The sequence below is a fragment of the Mauremys mutica genome, chromosome 6 (genome assembly GCF_020497125.1).
Source record: "Mauremys mutica isolate MM-2020 ecotype Southern chromosome 6, ASM2049712v1, whole genome shotgun sequence".
NCBI lineage: Eukaryota > Metazoa > Chordata > Testudines > Geoemydidae > Mauremys > Mauremys mutica.
In genome coordinates this window covers 2,022,548-2,050,351 of record NC_059077.1, presented here as the reverse complement: position 1 = coordinate 2,050,351, position 27,804 = coordinate 2,022,548, and the positions used below count along the sequence as shown (strand labels likewise).

The window sequence follows — 27,804 nt, the reverse complement described above, 5'->3', positions numbered from 1 at the left end:
GAGCACGTTTCAAACCACTTACCTGACAGTTTATTCATTCTAAATGGTGCAATGAATTGGAGAGCTGTGCAATTTATTTAATGAAGTGCAAGTGCCATCTACGGCTGCCTGTTCGTAAATAAAGTTGGATGTTCTGTTTTGTTTGTATCCTAGCTTAATATCACCTACCCAACAACACAGGAATAACAAACTTTTATAGGAGCAGTTTTTCAGCTGTATAGATGCATCTGGTTAAAAACTACAGGACATTCAAAATCAGCCAGTTTAGAGCAAAAGCATCAGTCATAAAGAAGTTACTGTATATCTACAGAGAAAAGCTAGATTAGAAAAGATTTAGATATTTTAGTGGTCTGTATACACACAGGACTACGCTACTTCCTCCCCAACCCATAATGGGCTGTTGGGAATGCTAAAGGCATAGGGGACAACCTTAGCTCTTGCTTCCTTGGTTATCAGGTTGAACTTGCTAAGCGTTTTAAACTTGTTCATCAGTATAAGGTGACCTCTTATTTTGTTTGACTCCTTTGCATGAGCTCTCTTCTGAGCTGAGTAGCACTGCACCATGAGCCTGCAGATTGGTTATAGATAGTTTGTGCACTTGGACAACCATCCTCAGAATTGGCCATCTTGCTGTAGAGCCAAGTTAAGTCGTATTCATCTTATGTACCCCTTCGTATGATGTAAGCAGGACTCAGGATTTGACTTTGAGGCTCTAAGATCTGTGTCAAGATTTCATATTCTGAAAGCCTTACTGAGTGTGATTTTTGTGCGCGTAGATGATAGCTGAATGATGAGGCAGATCAGAATGAACATCATAATTTGTAAATATAATAGACATTCCTTTCTGACTTAGTAGACCAGCATGAGAGGCTGCCCTGTACTTTAAATGGTCATGTCTGCCATATGTAGGGATCTGGTCTGGAAGGTCGTTACCCTCTCATCATGAAAACTCCTCCTGAACACCCATCATGTTACATTGCCTATAGAAAACTAGCCACTGACCGGGTGGTTTGATTTAAATGATGAATTTTAATTGTTTTGCATTTTTAGTTATTTTCCTAAAGAGAGGTTGATTCTGACTTGTTTGTAACCATTAAAACTCATTGATTTGCAACTAAATATAGCCGTTATACTATATTTGTTTTTGCTAAACAGAATACACTGTATTTATACACAGTTATTTAAGCTGTTATAAAACTGTTGTAAAGCTCAACTTACATTTATTCTGAGGCTTAATTTTTAGAAAATGTTGAAAAATGTTTTAATTACTAGGTTAATTTTTTACTTTATGATTAGTGTGAAGCTGTATTTGGGAATTCAAATGCAACTAAATACGTAAAAACCTCTGAGCATTTTTGTTTTTTTAATTAGTTAAATAAAGTTACCTTATGCTGGACACAAAAGAAAAAAAATTATCAAAGCATGTTTTGCATTGAAAACTGATTTATTAAATGAAGTAAATATTTATAGTTAGTGAATTGAACTGATTTTCTTGTCACCATGTCCTTCAAGATTCTAGAATTAGCAGAGCTCATCCTTTCACACCTAGATTTTATTCAGACTGGAAGAGAAAACGAGGTATTTCAAGTGCTGGTCCCTATGTGTATTCCACTATGGGTACACATGTGCACCCAGAGTTGGAGAATTTTGAAAGCACTGTCTGTTGGTCCATTCATGTGCCCTTGCTTTTCTCATGCCTCAACCAAGGAGATAGAGGGCGGAGCGGACTGACCGCCTCTCCAGTTCCTTCTTACTACTTCATGACCTCGGTCAGAACCTCTGTCCTGGGGAATTTCCTACCCCTTTGCCCCCGTACTGCATTATGGGTTCTGAACTAAGCCCAGGATTCAGGGTTTCAGAATTTGTGGTTCTTGCTCATGCTTCTTCTATGTTGGCAACAACCAACGCTGCCAGTACTGCGTCGGGGAAGCCCTTGTTGCAGCATGGTGTAGTATCCTCATTCGTGCCCGTGAGGGGTGGGAACTTTTGTCTTAAGAAGCACTTAGTGGAGAAAGCTATGAGGCCGCAGTCAGACCCTGGCTGTACATGGGTCTGGATCAGCAAGGAGTGTGCCTCCTGCTGTGAGGTCTGACATAGGAGCGAGGGAGTCTACTCCCAAAGATCCCCCATTGGGGTCTTGTCAGAAAGGCAGGGAGCATTCACAAACGGAAGAGCAAATCATCCTCTAAATCCACTTCAGAGAAGTTGGATTCAGCCCTGCCTAAGTTGAGCAAGTCTTCCCACTCAGCCCATGAGAACTTAGAGCATCCTAAACTTCAGGGTCATGATTTGAAAGCCCACAAATCCTGGTGTCCGTCAGTACCAGACTTTGCTCCAGTGGCAATGGTACTTCGGTGCCTAGTAACCCTAACAACTGAGAACCAAGGGCACCGACAAAGGGCAGCCATTGAAGCCTCAACCACCGATGGTATCTGCTTTACCTTGCCAAACTGTAACAGCTACACCAGCTCTGCTGGTTCAAATGGACAGGTCCCCTTGTATTCCAGGGAGAGCACAGTCTTATGCTTCACCTGATGTTTATTCTGTCCTAGATCCCCAGTCTCTATCATCATCAGATCCTTTCCTCAGAAGGGAGGTCCTGACTCCACCAGGAGATGCAGCTTATGGGAAGAGTCTGTCCCCCATTCTATCATCCAGCCATGGTTTCCCTCCAGCAGAACTGCTGGTACTGCTGATGGATTCAGAATTGGCATTTTCTTTCTCTGGGGACTTGAAACCACACGAGGAACTGATATCTTCTCCTTTGAGGCATCCCTTCCTGGACTAGTCTGGAACCAACCTCCACTTCAGCACCTGCCTCAGATCCTTTGGTACCCACTCTGTGCGGTATCATGCCTTGACAACCACCCTTTGACCCATCTTACTGGCCATATTAAGGACTGTGGGATCAGTACCACCCTGCAGAGTTAACATGATCCACTCGGGAGTTAGTCCATCCTCCCCTGCGAGAGGACAGCCAAAGCTTCCTTCTGTACCCATGGAAGAGGAAGATTATGAACTGGATCTGGTGGTTCCCCCAGTACTAACAAGATGGTCCTCATAATCTCCAGAGGAAGCAGTTGCTCCAGTATCCCCCTGCCCCTCCCCAGTGACCCCACACAGTTGCAGGAACAGTTACATCGGGAGTTTACACTGGGGATACTAACTAACATCCTACAGTTCTCCAGATCCAGCTAGATTGCTCTTCCTTTTAAAGGAAGCATTCTGGAACTAGCTAGAACAGTTTTATATACCCAAGACACTTGCACTCCTACCACTAAGAGGGCAGAAAAATGCTATTTTGTCCCAGCCAAAGGGAATATCTTTTCTTATTCTGCTCCTAACTGTTTGCTTGTCTAGGCTGCAATGGAGAGATCTAGAAAGAAACATCCTTAGATCTACCCTGGCTAACGAAGAGGTAAACACATAGATTTATTGGGAAGGAAGGTCTTCTCTTCCTCTAACCTTCAGTTTAGAATAGCCATTATCAAGAACTGTTGGCTAAGTATGATTATTTGAACTAGTTGCATAATATGTGAATTTAGAAAAGATAGAGCTCAATTCCAGGCTATTGTTTAGGAGAGCAAGTTGTTTGTCAGGACTGCTTTTCAATCAGCGGTAGATGCAACAGATACATCTTCATGGTCAATGGCAACTGCCATTGTGATGTGCCGTGAATTATGGCTTCACACTTTGTGGCTTCCCAGAGGGGTCCAGAACACTGCAGAGGACCTGTCCTTCAGTGGAAGGCATCATTTTAACTAAAAGAGAGATGTGTTCTTACACACTCTAAAGAACTCCTCTGCTCCCTGGGAATATATCTAACCTGCCCCAAAAAGAGAACTCCACAGACAATCATATCAGCCTAGATGGTTGGCTCAACAGTTTTACCATGAATGTCCTTATGAGCCACGCTGTAAAAAGCAAAGCATTCAGAAGACCCATTTCCCTGCACTTTCTGTGACAGCAGGAGGCACACTCCTTGCTGATCCAACCCCATCTAACCAATATTTTTTATGGGAGTTTGAGAGCTGCAAATTAATGATGCTGCCATCTACTGATTCCCACACATCCTTTGGGGGGTCATCTAGCAATCTTTTCTCACAACTGGAGTGCAGTAATGGACAAGTGGGTGTTAATCATCATCATCCATTCTGGTTATGAAATTGAATTTACCGTCTGACCTCCTCCAAAGCCCCCATCCCCTGCCCATTTTCAGAGGCCTTTCTCATGAGGAGATTCTCAAACAAGAAATAGTTCCAATTACAGCATGGAACAATGGAGTTGGGTACCTCTTCAGCACCAAGAAAAGGGTTTTTACTCAACATACTTCTTAGTATCCAAAAAGAAGAGTGCTGGAGATCCATCTTTGATTTTCGCCATCTCCACCATTTTATTTGCAAGCAGAAATTTTGAATGGTCACACTTGCATCTATAATCCCATGCTTGGAAAAGGGTATGTGATTTACAGCTCTTGATATGAAGGACATGTACTTTCATGTGGACGTTCACCCCGCTCACAGAGGTTGTCTCAGATGCATGGTGTGCCCTGATAATTTTCAATACAGAGTGCTCCCATTTCGCCTTGTTACTTCCCCAGGGTCTTTAACAAGGTCTTTTCAGTAGTAGAAGCCCATATCAAGTGTTCTGGCTTTGTGATCGTCTTTATCTCAATTATTGGCTTATCACTGCCAAGTCACATCAAGAAGCCTGAGTCAACATCAGCAATGCTTCAGCTTCTTTCTTTCCTAGGGGTCAGCGCAAACTCAGTCTGTGTCCTCACTCCAACACAGACTTCATTGGAGTGTCCCTCAATTCAGTCATTGCAAGGGCTTATCTGCTGATGGGCAGGTTCTAAGTGATGAATAACTTCATAGATCAGGTCATAAACAACCCACAAACATCAAAAAGAATGTCTTGGTCCATGTTACTTCATGCTTTCACCAGACACCATCTTCATTGCCTGCAGGCATGGCTTCCAACAGTCTACTCCCCAAACAGTCCATCATTGTCATCATCTACTGTGGTGGAAGAATCCCCATCAAATATGTATAGGCATTCCCCTCTTTTTCTCCCTCACCAGACAGGATGATTGTTACAGATGCCTCCCTCTTAAGCTGGGGAGCTCACATGGACAGTGCAGGGAACTTGTGCATCCTGGCCTCTTGGGATGTCCATCAACATCCTGGAGTTGCGGGCAGTCCAAGATGCTTGCAAAGATTTTCTCCCACATGAGTAGACTGACAGTGCTTTCAAAATTCTCCAGCTCTGGGTGCATGGAAAGCATGAATGCCCACACTGGAATACAGATAGGGACCATACAGCTTGAAGAACCTCCAGTTACTATAAGGTGAGTAACTTTCTCTTTCTTGTCTTTTAACTTTGAATGTCCTAATCACTAAACTGAACTAGTTACATAAACTCTGCACTCGCAGAAGAGGCTGCTGTTGTCAAAAGCAGAAATAGCACTTTGACAAATTGATTCTTAAATAGTGGCATGGCTAGTGGTTTCTACCAGTTTGACTTTCTTTAAAACTTTGGCAGCAAACATGTAATGCATAATGTTTTATTTAATTTATAAAAGCAGCAAAGAGTCCCGTGGCACCTTATAGACTAACAGACGTATTGGAGCATGAGCTTTTGTGGGTGAATACATGCATCTGACAAAGTGGGTATTCACCCACGAAAGCTCATGCTCCAAAACGTCTGTTAGTCTATAAGGTGCCACAGGACTCTTTGCTGCTCTTACAGGTCCAGACTAACACAGCTACCCCTCCGATACTTATTTAATTTAAATGATAATAGATCAGAGTAAGTTTAGGCCTTAACACAGGGTGTCATCATTCATAGGTTCATGGATTCATAGGTCATAAGGGACCGCAGTGATCATCTAGCTCAGAGGTGGGCAAACTATGCAGGGCCAGCTCCAGGTTTTTTGCTGTCGCAAGCGCGCGCAAAAAAAAAGCCAGAGTGCCACTGCCAAAGCGCCAAAAAAAAAAAAAAAAAGCCACCCCTTGAGAATTGCTACCCCAAGCACATGCTTGGAATGCTGGTGCCTAGAGCCGGCCCTGAAACTACGGCCCATGGGCTGGATCTGGCCCATCATGGCTTTGGATCTGGGTTGCGGGACTGCCACCCCCATGACGCCGCAGGCCCCGCGCTGCTGCTGGAAGCGGCCGGCACCACCTCCTTGCAGTCCTTTGGGGAGTGGGGGCAGAGGGCTCCGTGCGCTGCCGTCACCTCCAGGTACTGCCCCCCGCAGTTTCCATTGGCCAGGAACGGGGAACTGCGGCCAATGGGAGCTTCGGGGGAGGTACCAGCAGGGGAGGGCAGCGTGCGGAGCCCTCTGTGCCCTCCTCCCCCAGGGGCCGCAGGGACATGCTGGCCACTTCCAGGAGCGGCGTGGTGGGAGGCCAGGGCAAGCAGGGAGCCTGTCTTAGCCCCGCTGCGCACTGATGCCACCCTAGAGCCACTCCAGGTAAGCGGTGCCGGGTCGGAGCCCGCACCCTGAAACCCTCCTGCACCCCGCACCCCAACCCTGTGTCCTGAGCCCCCTGCTGCACCCCTCCTGCACCCCAACCCACTGCCCTGAGCCCCCTCCTGCACTCCTCACCCCCTCGTACACCCCACACTCCTCCTGTGCCCCAACCCCCTGCCCTGAGCCCTTTTCTGCAAACCTCCCGCCCACACACTCCGCACTCCCTCCTGCACTCCAGCCCTACATTCATGGCCCCGCATGCAATTTCCACACCCAGATGTGGCCCTCAGGCCAAAAAGTTTGCCCACCCCGATCTAGTCTGACCTCCCGCCAGAGAACACAGGCCAGAGAACTTCTTGAAAGTAATTCCTAGAGCAGATCTTTTAGAAGAACATGCAATTTTGATCTTAAAATGATCAATGATGGTGAATCCACCACAATTTTAACTTTAAATAACTTTATTTAAAAAATAAGCCTGTAATTATTTTACATAAAATCCAATTTAATTACAAAATCTAATTTTTGTAATTAAAAAATTGGTTTTTATACACCATTGAAGTCACTGACATAATTCAACTCCTTATCCTATCAGTGAACTGCTCATTTAGGTGGAGTAAAGGGATGGATTTGTATTTGTCTTTATCGTGATCACTTTGCTTGCATATTGCATCACTTCTCCATGCATTAGACTGTGATCTCTTTCTCTGTGCTGGCAGTGTCTGGTGGAATTTAGACACTATTGCAATATAGATAATAAATCACCTTAAACTTTTTGTGAGATATGTTAGTCTTGCTTCATTAGTAATATAGAAGAAAACTATCTACTGAAACTTGCTCATTCTGCATTGCAGAAATTCTACCCTCATCTTATAGACTTAAAGGTCAGAAGGGACCATTATGATCATCGAGTCTGACCTCCTGCACAATGCAGCCCACAGAATCCTACCCATCCACTTCTATAACAAACCCCTAACCTATGTCTGAGTTATTGAAGTCCTCAAATTGTGGTTTGAAGACCTCAAGCTGCAGAGAATCCTTCGGCAAGTGACCCGTGCCCCATCCTGCAGAGGAAGGCGAAAAACTTCCAGGGCCTCTGCCAGTCTGCCCTAGAGGAAAATTCCTTCCCGACCTCAAATATGGCGATCAGCTAAACCCTGAGCATGTGGGCAAGACTCACCAGCCAGCACCCAGGAAAGAATTATGAGTGTAAAGTAAAAATCCCTCGTGTAAAGTGCTGATTTCTTTTTACAGCCAGTAAAGCAGTTATCTTAAAGACCTTTATATAGTAGAGCAGACTTTTGTGTTGGATAAATGCAAAATCCCTTACGTCTTAAATGTGATTCTTCTCCCCCCGCCCCCCCCCAATTCCTATATTCTCCAAGAATTGAAAGCAGCTCATTGCTTTTCTTGCTATTCTTTAAAAACAAATTGCCCAATGTATGAGCACAACATAAATATCTGAGGAGCAGGGTTTATAACAAAAAAGTGAGGCTGTTAAGTGAATTACAATTCTCTTTTGACTTTAAAAATGCTTAAAATCCTAAACAGTTAGAAGATCCCTTTCAAGTCTGTTCACGTTTTAAAAAGTGAAATACTTGTTCCTTCGTTTAACCTGCCAACTCCTGAGTTCAGAGATCCTCTGAACCACTTGATGTCTGCAGCAGCTACAGCAACTCTCTGTTCTCTTTTAAGTGGTTGTGGTTCAGTCAGCTGTTGCAGGGTAATAATACCTGAAAATCCATTCTCCTTCAGTTATCTTATTTCATTTGTTTGTATTTCTTCCAAGAATGCTTATATCATAGTTAAGTTTTAGAGAAAACATGTGGAGACACAAATTTAATTTACAATACAAAATTAATGACTCTCCTTCTAAAATACTTGTAAGTAATGTATTTCTTTATCATGTTGAAATCCAGCCATACATTCTAAGTGCATGAGGTGAACCTCTTGTTAAATGTTTCCTTGGTTCAAATTTGAAACATGAACTTTCTGTGAAACTGCAAGATTTTTGAGCATCAACTTTAGTGGTTTCAAGGTTTCTGTTTCCTGACTAACCCTCTGCCTATCAGAGTAAAGAGCACTACTGTTTTTCTGAGCTTAGGTTTTCCCTGTCAAGGTAGTTAGACTTGCCACAGGAGATACTGAAAATGGCTGAAAAGGCAAAAATAGCAAGGGATGGAAGGCGGGGGTGGGGGAGAGATCTCCCCTTGTGGGAGCAGAGAATATAATGGCTTTGAGAAGAGACAGTATTCCTAAATATCTCCTGGGAATGTGCATCTCATTTTGTTCCCCAGGTGAAGATCTCCCAAATACAATAAAAGGGATAAGAATGGAGTGGGGTGTGTGTGAGAGCATATTTGCTTGCTTAAGTACAATGTGTTAAATTTGAGCAAAACCCTTAGTTAGCAGCTTTCCAAAAATAGAAGGTGGAGTGTGCTCTACTTTTGTTGGACGATGCACTTTCTTCCTTTTCTATTATTTCTTCTTTATTCCCCATTAGTTACTTTAGGCAGACAATGCACGTTTGCACCGAAGGAATATGACTCTGTTCTCTGTATTGTGTCTGGGTCACCCATTCGGTGTTATGGAAGTGTTTTTTCTTGAAGACTTTGCAGAACCCCAGAAGGAACACTTCTTTAACAAGCAAAAGATGTGTTTTTTTTTCTTGCTGCTAGACTTAAGGTATTCTCCTTGGCTTTCACCTCTGCCATCTTGAGATGGCTTTTAGGGTTCATTGCCCTACATCCTGGATACAAACTTTTGGTCATGGTCCAGCTGCTAATAGTTTCTGTACTTCAGTTTGTTTACCATGTAGATGAAGCAAAAGTTCTGTGCTTCCGTCTGTTCAAACAGACACTCTGCTCTTTTGTTGTTGTCCTTTTATTCTTTCCTTCCAGGCGTCTAATGTCTGTGGGTTGGTCTGCTAGCCTATTGCTGTAGTTGTCTAGCAATAGCTCATGGCTTACAGAGATTCCAAGGGTTCGCTGTCCTTAAGAGTGAGATTTACAGCCCCAAAGAGTGAGATTCAAGGCTAAGTGAGACTTTTCAGGTGCTGTGGTGTTAGGTCATTGCTTAAGTCAGGGACTCTCATCTTTAGTCCTTGGCAACATCCAACAGTCATATAAGAACATAAGAACGGCTATACCGGGTCAGACCTAAGGTCCATCTAGCCCAGTATCTGTCTACCGACAGTGGCCAATGCCAGGTGCCCCAGAGGGAGTGAACCTAACAGGCAATGATCAAGTGATCTCTTGCCTGCCATCCATCTCCATCCTCTGATGAACAGAGGCTAGGGACACCATTCTTACCCATCCTAGCTAATAGCCATTTATGGACTTAGCCACCATGAATTTATCCAGTCCCCTTTTAAACACTGTTATAGTCCTAGCCTTCACAACCTCCTCAGGTAAGGTGTTCCACAAGTTGACTGTGTGCTGCGTGAAGAAGAATTTCCTTTTATTTGTTTTAAACCTGCTGCCTATTAATTTCATTTGGTGACCCCTACTTCTTGTATTATGGGACTAAGTAAATAACTTTTCCTTATCCACTTTCTCAACATCACTCATGATTTTATATACCTCTATCATATCCCCCCTTAGTTTCCTCTTTTCCAAGCTGAAGAGTCCTAGCCTCTTTAATCTTTCCTCGTATGGGACCCTCTCTAAACCCTTAATCATTTTAGTTGCCCTTTTCTGAACCTTTTCTAGTGCTAGAATATCTTTTTTGAGGTGAGGAGACCACATCTGTACACAGTATTCGAGATGTGGGCGTACCATGGATTTATATAAGGGGAATAATATATTCTCAGTCTTATTCTCTATCCCCTTTTTAATGATTCCTAACATCCTGTTTGCTTTTTTGACCGCCTCTGCACACTGCGTGGACATCTTCAGAGAACTAGCCACGATGACGCCAAGATCTTTTTCCTGACTCATTGTAGCTAAATTAGCCCCCATCATGTTGTATGTATAGTTGGGGTTATTTTTTCCAATGTGCGTTACTTTACATTTATCCACATTAAATTTCATTTGCCATTTTGTTGCCCAGTCACTTAGTTTTGTGAGATCTTTTTGAAGTTCTTCACAATCTGCTTTGGTCTTAACTATCTTGAGTAGTTTAGTATCATCTGCAAACTTTGCCACCTCACTGTTTACCCCTTTCTCCAGATCATTTATGAATAAGTTGAATAGGATTGGTCCTAGGACTGACCCTTGGGGAACACCACTAGTTACCCCTCTCCATTCTGAGAATTTACCATTAATTCCTACCCTTTGTTCCCTGTCTTTTAACCAGTTCTCAATCCATGAAAGGACCTTCCCTTTTATCCCATGACAGCTTAATTTACGTAAGAGCCTTTGGTGAGGGACCTTGTCAAAGGCTTTCTGGAAATCTAAGTACACTATGTTCACCGGATCCCCCTTGTCCACATGTTTGACCCCTTCAAAGAACTCTAATAGATTCGTAAGACCCGATTTCCCTTTACAGAAACCATGTTGACTATTGCTCAAGAGTTTGTTTTTCTATGTGTCTGACAATTTTATTCTTTACTATTGTTTCAACTAATTTGCTCGGTACCGACGTTAGACTTACCGGTCTGTAATTGCCGGGATCACCCCTAGAGCCCTTTTTAAATATTGGTGTTACATTAGCTAACTTCCAGTCATTGGGTACCGAAGCCGATTTAAAGGACAGGTTACAAACCTTAGTTAATAGTTCCGCAACTTCACATTTGAGTTCTTTCAGAACTCTTGGGTGAATGCCATCTGGTCCCGGTGACTTGTTAATGTTGAGTTTATCAATTAATTCCAAAACCTCCTCTAGTGACACTTCAGTCTGTGACAGTTCCTCAGATTTGTCACCTACAAAAGCCAGCGCAGGTTTGGGAATCTCCCTAACATCCTCAGCCGTGAAGACTGAAGCAAAGAATCCATTTAGTTTCTCCGCAATGACTTTATCGTCTTTAAGCGCTCCTTTTGTATTTTGATCGTCAAGGGGCCCCACTGGTTGTTTAGCAGGCTTCCTGCTTCTCATGTACTTAAAAACATTTTGTTATTACCTTTGGAGTTTTTGGCTAGCCGTTCTTCAAACTCCTCTTTGGCTTGTCTTATTACACTCTTTTACTTAAGTTGGCAGTGTTTGTGCTCCTTTCTATTTGCCTCATTAGGATTTGACTTCCACTTTTTAAAGGAAGTCTTTTTATCTCTCACTGCTTCTTTTACATGATTGTTAAGCCACGGTGGCTCTTTTTTAGTTCTTTTACTGTGTTTCTTAATTTGGGGTATACATTGAAGTTGGGCCTCTATTATGGTGTCTTTAAAAAGGGCCCACGCAACTTGCAGGGATTTCACTTTAGTCACTGTACCTTTTAACTTTTGTCTAACTAACCCCCTCATTTTTGTATAGTTCCCCCTTTTGAAATTAAATTCCACAGTGTTGGGCAGTTGAGGTGTTCTTCCCACCACAGGGATGTTGAATGCTATTGTATTATGGTCACTATTTCCAAGCGGTCCTGCTACAGTTACCTCTTGGACCAGCTCCTGCGCTCCACTCAGGATTAAATCTAGAGTCGCCTCTCCCCTTGTGGGTTCCCGTACCAGCTGCTCCATGAAGCAGTCATTTAAAGTATCGAGAAATTTTATCTCTGCATTTCGTCCTGAAGTGAAATGTTCCCAGTCAATATGGGGATAATTGAAATCCCCTACTATTATTGGGTTCTTAATTTTGATAGCCTCTCTAATTTCCCTTAGCATTTCATCATCACTATTACTGTCCTGGTCAGGTGGTCGATAATAGATCCCTAATGTTATATTTTTACTAGAGCATGAAATTTCTATCCATAGAGACTCTATGGAACATGTGGATTCGCTTAAGATTTTTACTTCATTTGAATCTGCACTTTCTTTCACAATATAGTGCCACTCCTCCCCCTGCACGACCTGTTCTGTCCTTCCGATATATTTTGTACCCCGGAATGATTGTGTCCCATTGGTTGCTCTCAGTCCACCAGGTTTCTGTGATGCCTATTATATCTATATCCTCCTTTATCACAAGGCACTCTAGTTCACCCATCTTATTATTTAGACTTCTGGCATTTGTGTACAAGCACTTTAAAAACTTGTCCCTGTTTATTAGCCTGCCTTTTTCTGATGTGCCAGATTCTTTTTTATGTGACTGTTTATCATCTGATCCGGCCCTTACATTATCCTCTTCCGTCCTCTGCTCCTGACTATAACCTGGAGATTCTCTATCATCAGACTCTCCCCTAAGAGAAGTCTGTGTCCGATCCACACGCTCCTCTGCAGCAGTCGGCTTTCCCCCATCTCCTAGTTTAAAAACTGCTCTACAACCTTTTTAATGTTTAGTGCCAGCAGTCTGGTTCCACTTTGGTTTAGGTGGATCCCATCTCTCCTGTATAGGCTCCTCCCATCCCAAAAGTTTCCCCAGTTCCTAATGAACGTGAACCCCTCCTCTCTACACCATCGTCTCATCCACGCATTGAGACTCTGAAGCTCTGCCTGCCTACCTGGCCCTGCGCGTGGAACTGGGAGCATTTCTGAAAATGCCACCATAGAGGTCCTGGATTTCAGTCTCTTCCCTAGCAGCCTAAATTTGGCTTCCAGGACATCTCTCCTACCCTTCCCTATGTCATTGGTACCTACATGTACCACGACCACCGGCTCCTCCCCAGCACTACACATAAGTCTATCTAGATGCCTCGAGAGATCCGCAACCTTCGCACCAGGCAGGCAAGTCACCATACGGTTCTCCCGGTCATCACAGACCCAGCTATCTACATTTCTAATAATCGAATCTCCCATTACTAACACCTGCCTTTTCCTAGAAACTGGAGTTCCCTCCCCCCCGGAGAGGCAACCTCAGTGCGAGAGGCAACCCCAGCACCATCTGGAAGGAGGGTCCCAACTACGGGAAGGTTTCCCTCTGCTCCCATTGACTGCTCTGCTTCCCTGGGCCGTTCTTCCTCCTCAACAGCACAGGGGCTGTCTGAGCGGAGGTGGGACACTTCTACAGTGTCCCGGAAAGCCTCATCAACATACCTCTCTGCCTCTCTTAGCTCCTCCAGTTCTGCCACCCTGGCCTCCAAAGTCCGTACATGGTCTCTGAGGGCCAGGAGCTCCTTGCACCGACTGCACACATACGCCACCCGCCCACAGGGCTGGTAATCATACATGCTACACTCAGTGCAATAAACTGGATAGCCCCCACTCTGCTGCTGGGCTTCTGCCTGCATTGTCTCCTAGTTAGTGGAAGGGTGGTTTACAGGAAGGAGTTTTGGAATGTGGTTCGGTTTTAGGGTTTTGGGGGGGGGCCACATTCATACGCTATAGAAGTGGTAGGCCACATTCTATGAAAACAAGGGCCTTGCTTAGGGAAGTGACCCAATCAAAATGGCCTTGTTCTCATGGAGCGCCCTGCTCTGAAGGCAGAGCGGGGAGTGGCTCTGCTAGTCAGAGGCTGTGAAGGCTGCGCCCCCTGCCACCTGCTGCAGAGAAGTAAGGGTGGCATGGTATTTTCAGACAGTTTTGCCACTCTTACTTCTCTGATGCTGCTGGTGAGTGGCGCTGCCTTCACAGCTGGGTGCCCAGCCACCAGCCTGCCATCTGACACCCCTACAATGGTCTAGGGACCCCCACTTTGAGAAACACTGGTCTAGGGAACTGTCTACTTCTAAAGTGTCCCATAGGCCTTGGAAAAGACTTCACTGTGTTGGACAAAACTATCCTGGTCCCAGTACAGGGCTTTTATTTCTCAAGATGTTTTCAGAAAGGCTTGAGCCTCGCTTTTTTAATTTCTTGGGGATATTCACTTTATAGATGTCATCCTTTAGCCTTGCAGATTGTCACATTTATAAAGGCTGTGGCAACGAACTGAACTTTTGTCACTTCCTATTGTAATGCAATAAAACCTCAGTCTAACACTAAATATTTCCTTCAGGAGTTAGAGTGAACGTGCTAGCTGCTTTTGGTCAAAGATTCATTTCAGACTGCTGCTGATTCTGTTCCATTTTTGTTTATGGTATTTCCTAATACATCCTTGAAGCTGCCTATGGATTGATGAAGGTCCAAGCCACAGAAAAAAAGGAATTCCACCACTGGAAACATCTCTTGTTTTGTAACGACATCCCTGAAAATGTAAAGTTATAAGCATTATAAATATTAGTAATTATCCTTCTTGTTTCTGTGCTTTAGAAGTTGTCATTTAATTGCAGGTGTGTAATGGTGGGGACTAGCAACTGGAGCAGTGCCTCTGTTATCTAGGATGGACTCTGGTACTTCCCCCTCCCCTCAAATTCCCCAGGAGAATATTCCCTACTTTGAAATAAGAACGAAGGGCCATTAGAAAGCAGACACCAAAGCTAAATGCTACTCTTTGAATTTGTGATTTTTTTTTTTAAAATGTTGTGCAAAAATGATCCCTGTTTTTCTAAAACCTCATTTTTTAGAAGTGTTATCCTTTTGTTAAGTATTCTGGGAGAGGGCTCGGGTGAGATTTCACTCTGAACAGTGCGTTTCCTTTAATATTGTGTTCCTCCACGGCTTCTCCTTCTTGGATTCTGTTCTGCATCCTGCTGACGTTTCTGAAGTGACCTCAATAATTCTCTTACGGGGATGCTTTGAGTTCAGCGGCAGCAGTCCCCGTTGCTGCTGTTGCAGCTCACTGCCGTTCCTTGGTACCGTCTAGATTCGCAGCTTGTACATGTGTAACTTGAGCATCCTTCTGTGAAATTGTGGTCCTCAGAGCGCACACTCTGCCTGCCCCAATGCGGGGTATATCTGCACTAGTTCATCTCCCAAGCGCGAGTGACAGTCCCCTCCTCAAAAAGATGACCCTCACTGAAAATGACAGAATTCCACACTCCATTATGTAATGTTTTTTTATTGTTTTAAATTTTGAAATAGAAAATAGTTACCCAAGCCAGAGGTACTAAACTGTCAGCTGCAAACATCTAGCTGACACGCACAAGCATGTTAATTGTGTAACTGGACAGTTCAGCCTCTAGAAGAGGAAGCAGTGTTTTTAGTTTACCATAAAGTTAAACCTTCACGGCACAGAACAACACACTGTCACTTGAGCATAATTCATTCAGGTAACATCGATTGCCACAGAACAGCCAGTTTATGGCCTGCAAAGGAAAACTGGGGTGATTTTATTAGCTTGTAGATGCTTACGTACACCCTGATGTGCCATCAATGAAAATGTGCTCTCTGGAAGGGTAGTTAGGGGCATTGTTCTTCTGGGGTTAAGGGGAGAGAACTTGGGAGAAGAGGCCTTTGACCACATCATATTGTGTTTCCAGGTGTGTAGCTGGTTCATGATTTTTTTTAGTGACTCATATTTATTATAATAGTATAAACAGTCAGATTTTGCGTCCTTCTTTTCTGCTTTGTGCGTGTTTTGTGTTTGGCTAGGTAGCGATAAACTAGAATGTTTTCATACAAAGATCTGGAACTAAATTACTATTTAAAACTTATTTTACATTTGATGCTAATAGAGGACATTTCAGTGAATTTCAAAATGAAGGCTGTCTTTGATGTGCTTTAAAAAAAATCCTGTTTTCTTGGAATGTCATCACTGTTTTAAGTGTTCCTGTTTAAATATAAATTTATTTAAAAAAATAACGTGGACAACTAATTTGGTGTGAATGACTGATGCCTTTGCTGTCGCTATAGATATCCCTGAGGAGGAAGCCAGATATTGGACCAAAAAACTAGAACAGATAAACTCTTTGGGAGATCGTGGTGAGGTGAGTAAACCTCACTTGAAACAGGCGAACACTGTAATTACAGTAGGATTCTGATCCAAAATACTCCAGAGTGTACTGTAGTGCTATGCAGAATTTCCATGACAGTTAAGCTGAGGTCATTACTACAGTTTTCCTTCATTCACAAGTTTTTCACTGAGCTGTTCACATTCCCTTGTGTCCAGTGTTAATGGCAGCTAGAGTAAGGGCTTGGCTACACTTGCAAGTTAGAGCGCATTAAAGCAGCCCCAGGCGCCCTAACTCATGACCTGTCCACACTGGCAAGGCACTTAGAGCACCTGGACTCTGCAGCTGGAGCGCTCCTGGTAATCCATCTCCGCGAGAAGCATAACGCTTGCTGCGCCTTGGCTGAAATGCCCCAGTGTCAGTGTGAACATGCTGTTGCATTACTGCGCTTTGATTAGCCTCCGGAAACGTCCCATAATCTCCTTAAGTCAAGTGGCCACTCTTGTCATTGTTTTGGAATCGGCTGTAGAAATGTGGATATGCGCTTTCAAAGCTCTGTTTCTGCCAGCGGCTGCTTATCTGCTCCAGGACAAAGCAAGCAGGGCCGGCTCCAGACCCCAACGCGCCAAGTGCGCTTTTGGGGTGGCATTTTGCCGGCAGGGCGGCAGGCGGCTCCGGCGGACCTTTCGCAGTCATGCCTGCGGGAGGTCCACCGGAGCCGCGGGACCAGCGGACCTCCCGCAGGCATGACTGCGGAAAGTCCGCCGGAGCCGCCTGCTGCCCTCCCAGCGCACCCTCCGCAGGCGCGTCTGCAAGAGGTCCCCCGGAGCTGCGGGACCGGCAGCACGCCCCCTGCGGCATGCCGCCCTGCTTGGGGCGGCCAAATTCCTAGAGCCGCCCCTGAAAGCAAGCCATTAGTGTGGAATGCTGCTGTTGTGGGGGAGGAAGTCTGCTGCTGTCTGAACTTAAGACAGCATGCTGACATGCTCTCAGCTCCCCAAAAACTCAGTCTCTTCCCCCATACACACAACACACTCCCTGTCACACTCCACCCCGCCTCCCTCATTTGAAAAGCACGTTGCAGCCACCTGCATGCTGGATAGCCACCACAATGCACTGCTCTCTGTGGCGTTGCAAGAGCTGCTAATGTGGCCCCACCAGTCACTTGAGTCTGACAGTGTGAATACACTGCAGCGCTTGCCCTACTGCGCTCTCCGAGGGCTGGTTTAACTCTCAGCGCTCTACATCTGCAAGTATAGCCATGCTCTAAGAGAGGCTGCAGCATGTGAAAATTGAGGAGAAATTGATTTTTGAATGATACTTAGATTCAAAAGAAGTGTAAAACTTTGGTTCTGCTAGACAGCAGGATGAGGCAGTTAGGAGAGCAGTGCTGCCCCCGGCTATGTTCGTTTTTATCTAGAACCAAAAAAGGAACACTTCAGTTTCTTAGCTCTTTATGCAAATTATACACCAAGGACACTTGTCTTATTGAAGGTGATATTCATCTGGTTGATGGAGTTAATTTCTTGCCTTTATAGAACTTGTTAACTCCAACAAGGGCAGGTGTAAATAGTGTTAACCTAAAGTGTAATACATGTTTCCCAAGAGAGTATTGCTAAAATGTCCTGTTGGTGATAGCTATAGTTTGGGGGAAATTTATTGTACCCTTAACTTAGCCTTCCTCTGTTAAATATGTTAGTGGATTCATTGTGGAGATTGAGAATACTCAGGCAGAAGTTAAGTCTCTTGTCTTGAACTGTTTAACCTAGTCTCTCAGCTGCTTTTAAGTGGATGAAAAATAGCTTGTGTGTAGCTTTTTCTGGCTTCAGGGAGCATTTCCAATAATAGCTCTAGGGCTTCTTGGTATCTGTGAACCTAGTGAAAAGCAAGTCATGTGAACGTACAACTTTTCAGTAATTCTGCTGCAATGCATCTCTCCTCCTGGGATTAAAGCTGAGTTTTAGCAGGGGAATTCTAGTGCCAGACACGCAGTGGAACATAGGTGCCGTCTAGTGATTCATCAAATTCTCGGTAGATGAAGAAGTTTGCATGGATTGTGATGCAATCCCCAGTTCTTTTAGATGCCTTGTCTGCTCATTCAGCCTTTCTTTCTCGCTGTGCTTACCTATTGAGCTTCTTGCTAGTCAGTGGAAAGTACGTCCCTGTGTTTACTTCCTCATTTATTGTGAAATAGCCCCGCTGGTGGTCAGTGTAAGGCATTGATTGACGAACCAGTATTTCAAAACTTGCAGCTTCCACTGACTTTGGAGCCCTTTTCCCCAGCTCTTGGCTGGTGAGGGTTGTGTTCTTGACATTTTGCCTAATAGGATTAGAAATTATTCTACTTATCTTCTGTCTCTCGCCTCAGACAGACACTGGATTATTTTTGAATTATTGGTCCATGGTGGGAGGAGGCGACCAAAATAATATCATAAACATATCTCCAGGGAGCACTTTTAATGCTGTAGCAGACCTTTTTGGGGTAAGCCAAAATTGGTTAAATGGAATCTCTGTGTACTCCAGTGTAGTATTAAATAAGATGTAAAATCCGTCATGTTGTTGGATGTTTCCAGACTCTGCTGAAAGAGTGTTCTGGGTATTGCACTACTAATGAGCACATTGTCTAGCTCTTTCCCAGTTCCCACATCCAGCACTGCCACAGCATTCAAACGTGAGTACCTCAAATTCAGATTTAGGCATCTAATATAGAAATTGCTGTATTCTCAGGCTCCTGAGCGCTCGCACATTCCATTGAAATCACTGCTCAGCAGCTCTGAAAGTTAGACATTTATGTTTTAAGTGACTAAATATGGATTTAGGTGCCTAATTTGAGGTCCCCAAGTCTGAAATTTTTTGTCTTGAGCTTTTAAAGTAGATAAGACTTTACCCAAGCCTTGTGTGCAGCCATCAACAGATATTTTGGCATGGGATAGTGCCAGTTTTTACTTTTCTGGGAGCATGTTCTGTATTTGGGTACTAAGGAAAATATTTTGCACTTTAACACCTTCCCTCCCCAGGACCCACCCCTCACACCAGTATACTCTCAGAGCGTAAGCTTGTTACGTTCTGGAAATCCTGTTTCATAAGGTTGCTTTCAATCTGTTATCTGTCTGCGCTCTCTCTTTTGTCTTCCCTTAGTATTCATTTTCAGAAGAAGTCCAGAAGAAACCATTGCCCACTGCTGCCTCCCAGTGTTGTAAGTATGACTTTATTTTCTCTCTCAACACTATGTTCTCTTAAATAACCATAGGGTGAAAGGGCATTAGTTTAACATAGGCTGGTATATCTGGGCAAAGTTCTCTAGTTAGAACTGCAGTTAGACAATGGAAGCCTGCCTTGCAGAAGGTTACATCTAGGTCTGATGTCAAACTAGCCATTTTTATAGGTCAGGAAGAATTCTCTAAATATAGGCGTCTGCCATAAAGAACCCTGTGAGTGATCTTAACCGTACAAGTTTAATAGTGAAATCTGAAACTCTGCCTTTAACCTATTCTTGTTTTACCTATGTAGTAGGCACATAAGGTTTATGAGATCATCCAAAATGTTCGGATCTCTGTAAGAACTATGGATAATGGGAGAGTTGGATGGAATATATTTGTCTTCACTCTGAGGTTTTTTTTTTCCCTGTCAGATCATTAACATGATTTTAAAGAGTATTATATGGTAGTCTTATGATTCTTTTTAATGGTATATTTTTTTGAGAAGGAGAATATTTGGAGGCTGAAATCATGTCAGTGTACCTGTTAAAATGTAGCAACATTTTGTGTATTATTCCTAATATTGCATTTATTCTCAGCATATTCTTTAAAACAGTGAGCTGAAAAAAATATTCATTAATGTTAGTTGTTTCTGCTTTAACTCACTATTTTGGATCTGTTTCCTTTTTGGTACTTATGAAAATGTGAATGGGGAAAGAGTTTAGCACATGTTGTATACTGATTGTTTTGCAAAATTATATTTTTAGTTTTCAGCAGGGAGGGGATATCTAATGCTATTGTAAGGTGAAAGCAAAGTTGATACATCCTTTAATGGCTTGACTGCTTTTGGAAGTGTAACAGGGATGGGAGGGAATGCTCAGGCAATATTCTTTATAACTATACACTCCCCTTCGTCCTCAGCGTAACTCTTTGGTGAAGTACAGGTCAGAGTTTAGTCTTTTCAGGACTTTTCAAAAAGCATTACACAGCGTTAAACCTCAGGGCTATTGTATGTAAACCCCTGATAAATGGATGGTATTAGACCCCAGTCAATTTCAAAGGGAGAGCACTATACGCTTTCTCAGTAAATCAGACAGTGCACACAACACATTTTAAATAGTATAAAATATTGTAAGTAGTGTTTGGAAATACTATGAATCAATTTTACTGTCAAATAGTTTTTGTTTAAACTTCTGGTGTCCCTTGTACAGACTTACACCTTTTGCTTCTGTTACAAACATTCAAATATAAGGTTTCAGCATAATGTTCTCTATACTTCAACACAGCATGTCCCCTCTGATCTTTTTTCAGAGGTCATTTTTCAGCCTTTCTGGCATGAATGTAGTATGTAGTGTGTGTCACCTGGACTCTGCAGAGCTTGAGAAATGGCAGGTCTCAGTCCTTCCAAGAAGTCTGTAGTCTGTATCCAGAGTGGTGCAGGGGTTGGGATCAGCATATAGAATATCCATTTCCTGGAGCTCGTTATAGGGCATCATCTCTCCAGAAGCCCAGCTAAGTCAGGCAAGAATTCACAAACCTTCAACTCACGAAGTGCTGCTCCAGCCTCTCCCTCTAAGTGAGATACAGTTCCAGTTAGAGCAGTTAGCTGATAGCTCAATGGAAGTTCCACAGGCTAGGGTTCCCAAACTGGGGTTTGTGAAATGTTACAGCGGGTTCTCGGAAAAAAATTCCCTAATGGTGGACAGAGCTGTCCCTTGGACTTCCAATAGCTGTGCAGATCAAAGCAAGCATATATGTCACACCGAGGAGATTTAAATTTCAAGACTCCTTATAAGAAATGGAAAGGAAGGTGGATATTTTTTGCTGTTTTTAAAATTAAATAGGCACCTAGCACTGTTTTAAAAATTATGAAGAACAAGATTAAGCTTCGTAACATGTGTTGTTTGACTGGACTACTCAAGACGTGAATGCTTTTGTAGGAGGAACTTTGAGTAGGCTTCTTAAATACCTTCATGCTGTTTCAAAACTGATACTCCTTGATGAAACAGGCTTATTCAAAGTGATACAAGCTACGAAAGTGAGATCTTGGAAGAGTTGCTGTTTTCATAATGTAATAATTCTGTAATGATAAATAATAGTGTGAATAAACATGCCATTAAAAACAAATGTTATATTTCCAAGATCACTGCTTTTATAATTTGTACTCAGGTAAAAGAGAAAATCCCTGGAAATATTCATTTTTAGGAGGGGTTTGTGAGACTTGACATTTTAGTGAAAGGGGTTCACAGGTTGTTAAAGTTCGGGAACCACTGCTCTAGGGGTAACAAATGCTCCCCTACCAGCCTGGTAAATAAAACTGGAAGAGCACTAACCCATACCCAGAGTAGTACAGAGATTGGGACCCAGCCCACGCAGCAGACACATCTTTTGGTCTTGCTTTGATCGGTCACTCAGTCCATAGAGCTGTTTTTAATGCCTGTATTTATAACCTTCCCTCCGCCCCCATTGCACTTTGGTTACCTCAGCACTCCGAGGGTGACTTGGGTGGCGCCTGCCAGGTGGATTGTCCACAGTGAAAACTTTATATAATACAGCATCAAAACAGTTACAGAGCATGTCCGGTAACTGCCGCACCCTGTTCTGGAAGTTTCTGGGACCCTCTAGATGAGTTGCCCTGCTCTGCTCTCTGCACATGTGCAGATACTTAGAATATCTAGCTAAGATCCTAGTCTCCTTCCCTGGAGCAATAAAGTGAAATGCTGCAGTATCATGTGGGTTACAGAAGCAACATAATAAAATTCATGCTCTGTAATTCAAACCCGTCTGCTATCCTCTGTTAAAATCCTATAAGACTAGGGTATTATTCTACAGGTTGTTTATCCAATAGGCTGATTATGGGATCGCTACAAAGCTGTTAACATTAGTAAAGGTTAATTACTGTTTACCTTTTTTTGGACAGGAGAAGTATCTGTGTGTGGTTTAATCATTTTGTCTGTAATATCTTCAGAGATTTTGAACGTTTAGCCAGTTAAAACATTCAGGTTTTCCTGGTCAGTTCTAGCTGAAAGCCCTACCAGAGAATGTATCGAGCATCCCAACAGTGGTATCTAAAATAATTCCAAGTGCAGCTTTAAAAATTAAACAAATACTGTAGGTATTAAAGCAGGAAAATAATCCTTAAAATGGATCCACATACAGAAAAGGACAATTAGCCTGTAAAATTTAAAACCAACAAACTGAATTGAAAAAAACTAAAATATTTAAGTTGGGATGACTTAGCTACCAGGCTCCAAACTTCAAAGGATCAAAGAAAAGCTGTACCAATGTCAAGTGGCTGAGGAATAAATGTTCTTCCAGATCATTAAAATGACTTTCGTGGCTGCCTGCAGTAGCAATACAGAAGATTCTCAGCAGTTGTGAAAGGCTCATGTGAATGATCTTTTCCAAATCTCATGATGTGTGGGTGAATCAGGAGGAATTTTCATGTATCAGATAGCTGCACCTGTTTCCACAGCACAGCATTTTTAAATCTTAAAGCTCCCGTGACAAGCATCGTCTGCAGTGTATAAAGCTTTCATTTTATGTAAATCAGGGTTGTAAAAATTAAAACTACAATTGTCATTTCTAGACTCCTTGCTAGTAGCCTCAATCTTGCTTGACAGCAATCTTATTTATGAAACATGTAACGTGAAGGCCTGATGTCAGATCACAAATCTATTTTCATCTTGTTTAAAGAGAAAAATAAACTTGTCAAACATTGCACATGCTATGTAACTATTCTTTCTTGGAACAGTGGCATTTTGTAGCCTTCCAGCCAGATGGAAAACCTAGGAGGAAACAGATCTGTTAACAGTCTCCAAAGTATTAAACAATAGATCTTGCATGAGTGGTTAATTTGATTTGACCCTGGGCATGAAAATGGAGCCATTAGAAATGTGGCAATGTAAATGTATACAGTAAGTGGCCAATCTATTAAATCTTTTTGAACTCCCAGTAAATTCTTTATAGCACACCCTTATCTACTCTTTGTCTATTGCCTTCAGTGGGGGCTGTGAGTGCTCAATATCTCTGAAAATCAGGCTACCTGATTTACCTAAATATGTAAGTAGTCCTCACCAAGTTCTGAAACCGTTGGCCTTGTAGCTCTTATTTTTACATAGTAAATCGGTGGTTGTGCTGTTCTGAAGAGTACAGTGGGAGTCATGAGTGCTTGTACAGCTTCTGCACTGCCAGTATATAACTCAGTACTTTGCGCAACAATAATAAAAAAAAAAATTAAGAACCTTTACATGTTTAAATCTTAAAAGAAAAAAGTCTAGGACAGACCGTTTGTAATTCCATAGTGAAGGCTGAGTTGAGTTTTCCTTATCAAGCAGGGATTCAATCTCTTTATCTATGAAATAATAGAGCCTATCCTACCTTTGAGTATAGAAGGAATATTCTTAGAATTTACTAATGCATCTGCTAATTTTGTTAAAAATCAATTTTTAAAAAAGCCCAAGAAATTTTGCACTCATCAGACTTATCCTAAATGAGCTCAATAATGAAATAAGAGACTTTCCAAGCTTCCCATAGGAATTACCAGATGGGATCAGACCCAAGATCTATTCAGTTCAATATCCTGTCTCTGGCAAGGACCAGCACCAAATGCTTAAGAGGATGGAGCAAGAACCCCAGAGTAGGCAGATGTGGGTATGATTTGCCTCTGTGAAGCTCTCATCCTAACAGTTAAGAGATTGTCTTAAAATCTGAAGTATCCATATTTTAAATCCAGATTGGATGCTTTTCTAAAAGAGCTGTTCTAGTTCAATCAAAAATTAATTCAGGGTAGTCCTATTGCCTGTGTTATGCATGAGACCAGACTTAGATCATCAGAGTGGTCCCTTCTGGCTTTACGATGTGTGAATCATATAGATAAAGCTCACTGAAATCTCATAGGTTGCAGTTGAAGAAATTAACCATTGTTGCATCTAATTATAATTATAGACTGGGCCAGCAATAGTTCAGGTCATTTTTAAACTGGGCTTTCAGAGTTAACTCAAACAATCATGACACTTTCTCCAGCTAATTTGTATGTTGCAATTCTATTGGTTGAAATGATTCAGTGGAGTGAGAGGGGGTGGTTGTACACATCTCATTGGTAGATTACTTGACCCCTAACTGTTACTGTTTTGCATCGGCTGTGTGGCTGTTCACTGCTTTGTCAGTGTGGCGTTTCACTCCAATGGACTGGATTAGGTTCACTGAAGCAGGACTCCTGGTGAGGAAAAACCTCTCTGAGTGCACAAGCAATGGTTTATGTCCGACTCTCACATCTCTGGTCTTCTCCGATGCCTTCCTCATGGTGGCCATTTCTCCTCAGGGAGCAGCTTTCTAACATTGAGAGGGGGGCATGATGGGTGTGACGGGATCCCCGGGGTGCAACCTGGGACTGTAGAACTGCTGTGCCCCCTTTCCTCACCAATCTGGATTGTCTGTCACAATGCCTTACTGGTGACAAGCAGCAAACCCCTCCAGGTGCTGTTACCACTCAGTGCAACCTCATGTGGAGCCCCCACACCCAGCCAGATTGCATGAATACTCCCAGAGCCACTCACAAATCACAGAGAGGCACCAGCAAAATCCTCCCAGCCTTGTACCACAGGAATATACCAACTTGCACTGCTCAAGACCCTTTCTTTAACAATGCAAGTTTATTAATTGGTTCACCTCTTCATCAATGGAAAGTGGGTATACACCAGCCTTTGTAAACTGAGCAGATTTACCAAGCACTTCAGTCAAACTCACTGGTAAGGATAAAGATTAGAATAAGTTTATTGATGATAAAAGATGGATTTTAAGTGATTATAAGTGATAGGCAAAAGTCAGAGTTGTTACCAAAGGAAAATAAAAGATAAGCACAGAGTCTAAATTCTCAACCTTATTAGACAAGGCAACATCTGGACTAAGCAGTTTTTCTCACCCCACTGGATACTGCAGGTTGGTGACAGTCTTTCATATGAAGGCTCTCCCTGTTAGCCCTGGGGACCTGTCTCCTCAGCTCCAGCTTTCTTGTTGCCTTCAGCATAGGTTGGGGGAAGAGACAGGACAAAACATGCGGTCTCTGTCCTCTATTTCATATCCTCATTCCATGTGCTTAGAGAACATAAGTCCTGGCATATCTGGTTGGCATTGCTGAGTCACAAGTCAAGGCTGAGCAGTTCCTCTGGTGTGGCCTTGTGCTAGTGAGTCACTGAATTGTAACTCCCATGCTGGACAATGGCTGTCGATGGTGGTTTGACCCCCACCTGGGTTTTGGTTAGGTCCTTTATTTCTGGGCAGCTGATATCTGGTGATTCGCCAACTCACAGCATATTGTAGTGACAACCATACAGTATAATCTCATAACATCATATGCACTAATAATATACATATTTAGATAGAATAATGGCTTTCAGCAGATCATAGCCTTTCCTGTGAGACCTTACATGGCATGCTTTATATGAAATATCACAATTATGTACAAATGATGAATATGGGGGTTACAGGGTGCTCCCCCTGAGGTACAGAGTGTCAAAATGGGGGTCTATGATGGAGGAGCGCTGCATATGGGAGAAAGGATCTGCGTTCAGCAGACTACCACTATGCAAAGCAGGACCCTGGGTTGTGGGGGACCACAGCGTACATGCCAATGTCTCTGGCTTTCTAGTGTCAGAGGGGTAGCCGTGTTAGTCTGGTTCTGTAGAAGCAGCAAAGAATCCTGTGGCACCTTATAAACTAAGAGACGTTTTGCAACATGAGCTTTCGTGGGTGAATACCCACTTCTTCGGATGCAAGTGGGTATTGCATCTGAAGAAGTGGATATTCACCCACGAAAGCTCATGCTGCAAAACGTCTGTTAGTCTGTAAGGTGCCACAGGATTATTTGCTGCTTCTGGCTTTCTAAAGGCTCTTTCTGCCGCTAGTGCCTTAATACCCACTACCTTGGCAGGCTCTGGAGCCGAGGCAGCAGTTGTATGGGAAGATCTTTAAATCCAGATTGGATATCTTTCTAAAAGACATGCTGTAGCTCAGCCAGAAGTTACAGGATTGACGCAAGTAAGCACTTGCTGAAATTCTGTGCTGTGGAGGAGGGCTGGTGTTATGGAGAAGTATAGTGTTCCCTTCTGGCCTTATTTATTAATCTCTACTGATGCCTTGGCTCCCTACCCCAAGTCCCTATTGGGTGCAAAGTCCTGGCTGTCCCCAGCACAAGACTCCCCTGACACAAACCCCTTCCCCCTCCAGGCCCTATTCACATCCTTGCCCTCTCCCCTCTGTCTTCAGCATAGCCACTACATCTCCTCTCCTCTCACCTGGGGTACTCTCCCGCTTGTCACCCCCTGTGCTCTGCTCACCTTTCATCACCTCCCCCCCACAACCATAACTCTGCTCTGTAGTCATTCCAGGCAATGAGTATACATGATTAGGGCGTATTAGACCCAGATTTGATTAACTAACTATTTTTAGAGGCAAGTATCAGAGGGGAAGCCGTGTTAGTCTGGATCTGTAAAAGCAGCAAAGAGTCCTGTGGCACCTTATAGACTAACAGACGTTTGGGAGCATGAGCTTTTGTGGGTGAATACCGACACACACATGCATCCGACGAAGTGGGTATTCACCCACGAAAGCTCATGCTCCAATACGTCTGTTAGTCTATAAGGTGCCACAGGATTCTTTGCTGCTATTTTTAGAGGGTGCTTTAATTTTTTTTTTTTTTATAACTGTAGTGGAGAATTAAGGTTTTTGGGTGCCTACTATGTGCCTTTCCAGACCTTAGCATGTTTGGATTTGTTTTTAATTTAACTTTAACTCTGAATTTCTTTTTTTCTTGTTTGTGGAAATAATCGCAGCACCCCCGTAATGTCTTTTGCCAGTAATCTAGAGTTAAAATTGAAAGAGCAAATCAGTAAATTACTTTTATTTTATGGAAAAACACTGTTTGAAGTACACTAGCTTGCATGGAATCTTTATTTGATTACTCAGTTTGTTGAATCACTGAATGCCAGACTCATTTAGCATTTTAGAAGGCAAGGATTTGTTCTTTATACATGCCCAAAATTGCTTCTAGCAATGTCAAATTCCATTATATTTCACTGCCGAGTCATTCTACCAGTGTTTACATGCTGTCCACTTCAAGTCAGTCACGATGCAAACTGGTACAGAAAGAAGTGTTTGCATTTTTAGAAAACATATTTCATTTTCTCTGCTGGCAAATGAGCAACTGCAAATATTGTCTGTAACCAGGAAGTTAATACATCTAAAATAGACAGAAGTTTCTCAAGAGGGTTCTTATCAAGACAAGCTAATTGCTTCCAGATTGTTTGGTAAATTTGTCCTTTAATTCTCAGGAGTCAGAGATCTCTCTGACAGTTATTCTGAGAATTCTTGTTCTTCCCTTCAATGTGCATTCTCCCTCCATG

The 27,804-nt window shown here is 43.0% G+C and overlaps 1 protein-coding gene across 6 annotated transcripts in view; it reads left to right on the top strand.

Moving 5' to 3' along the window:
• UNC13B (unc-13 homolog B) overlaps positions 1-27,804 on the top strand; it is a 359,613-nt gene that overhangs the window by 70,154 nt on the left and 261,655 nt on the right. For 5 of the 6 annotated variants that reach the window (XM_045020545.1, XM_045020550.1, XM_045020549.1 and 2 more), the window contains exons 6-7: positions 16,168-16,241; positions 19,344-19,401. The exons of the other annotated variant lie outside the window; for it this stretch is intronic. In XM_045020545.1, the coding sequence (XP_044876480.1) occupies positions 16,168-16,241; positions 19,344-19,401 (132 nt within the window). The remainder of the gene's footprint in view (positions 1-16,167; positions 16,242-19,343; positions 19,402-27,804) is intronic. 6 annotated transcript variants of the gene reach the window in all.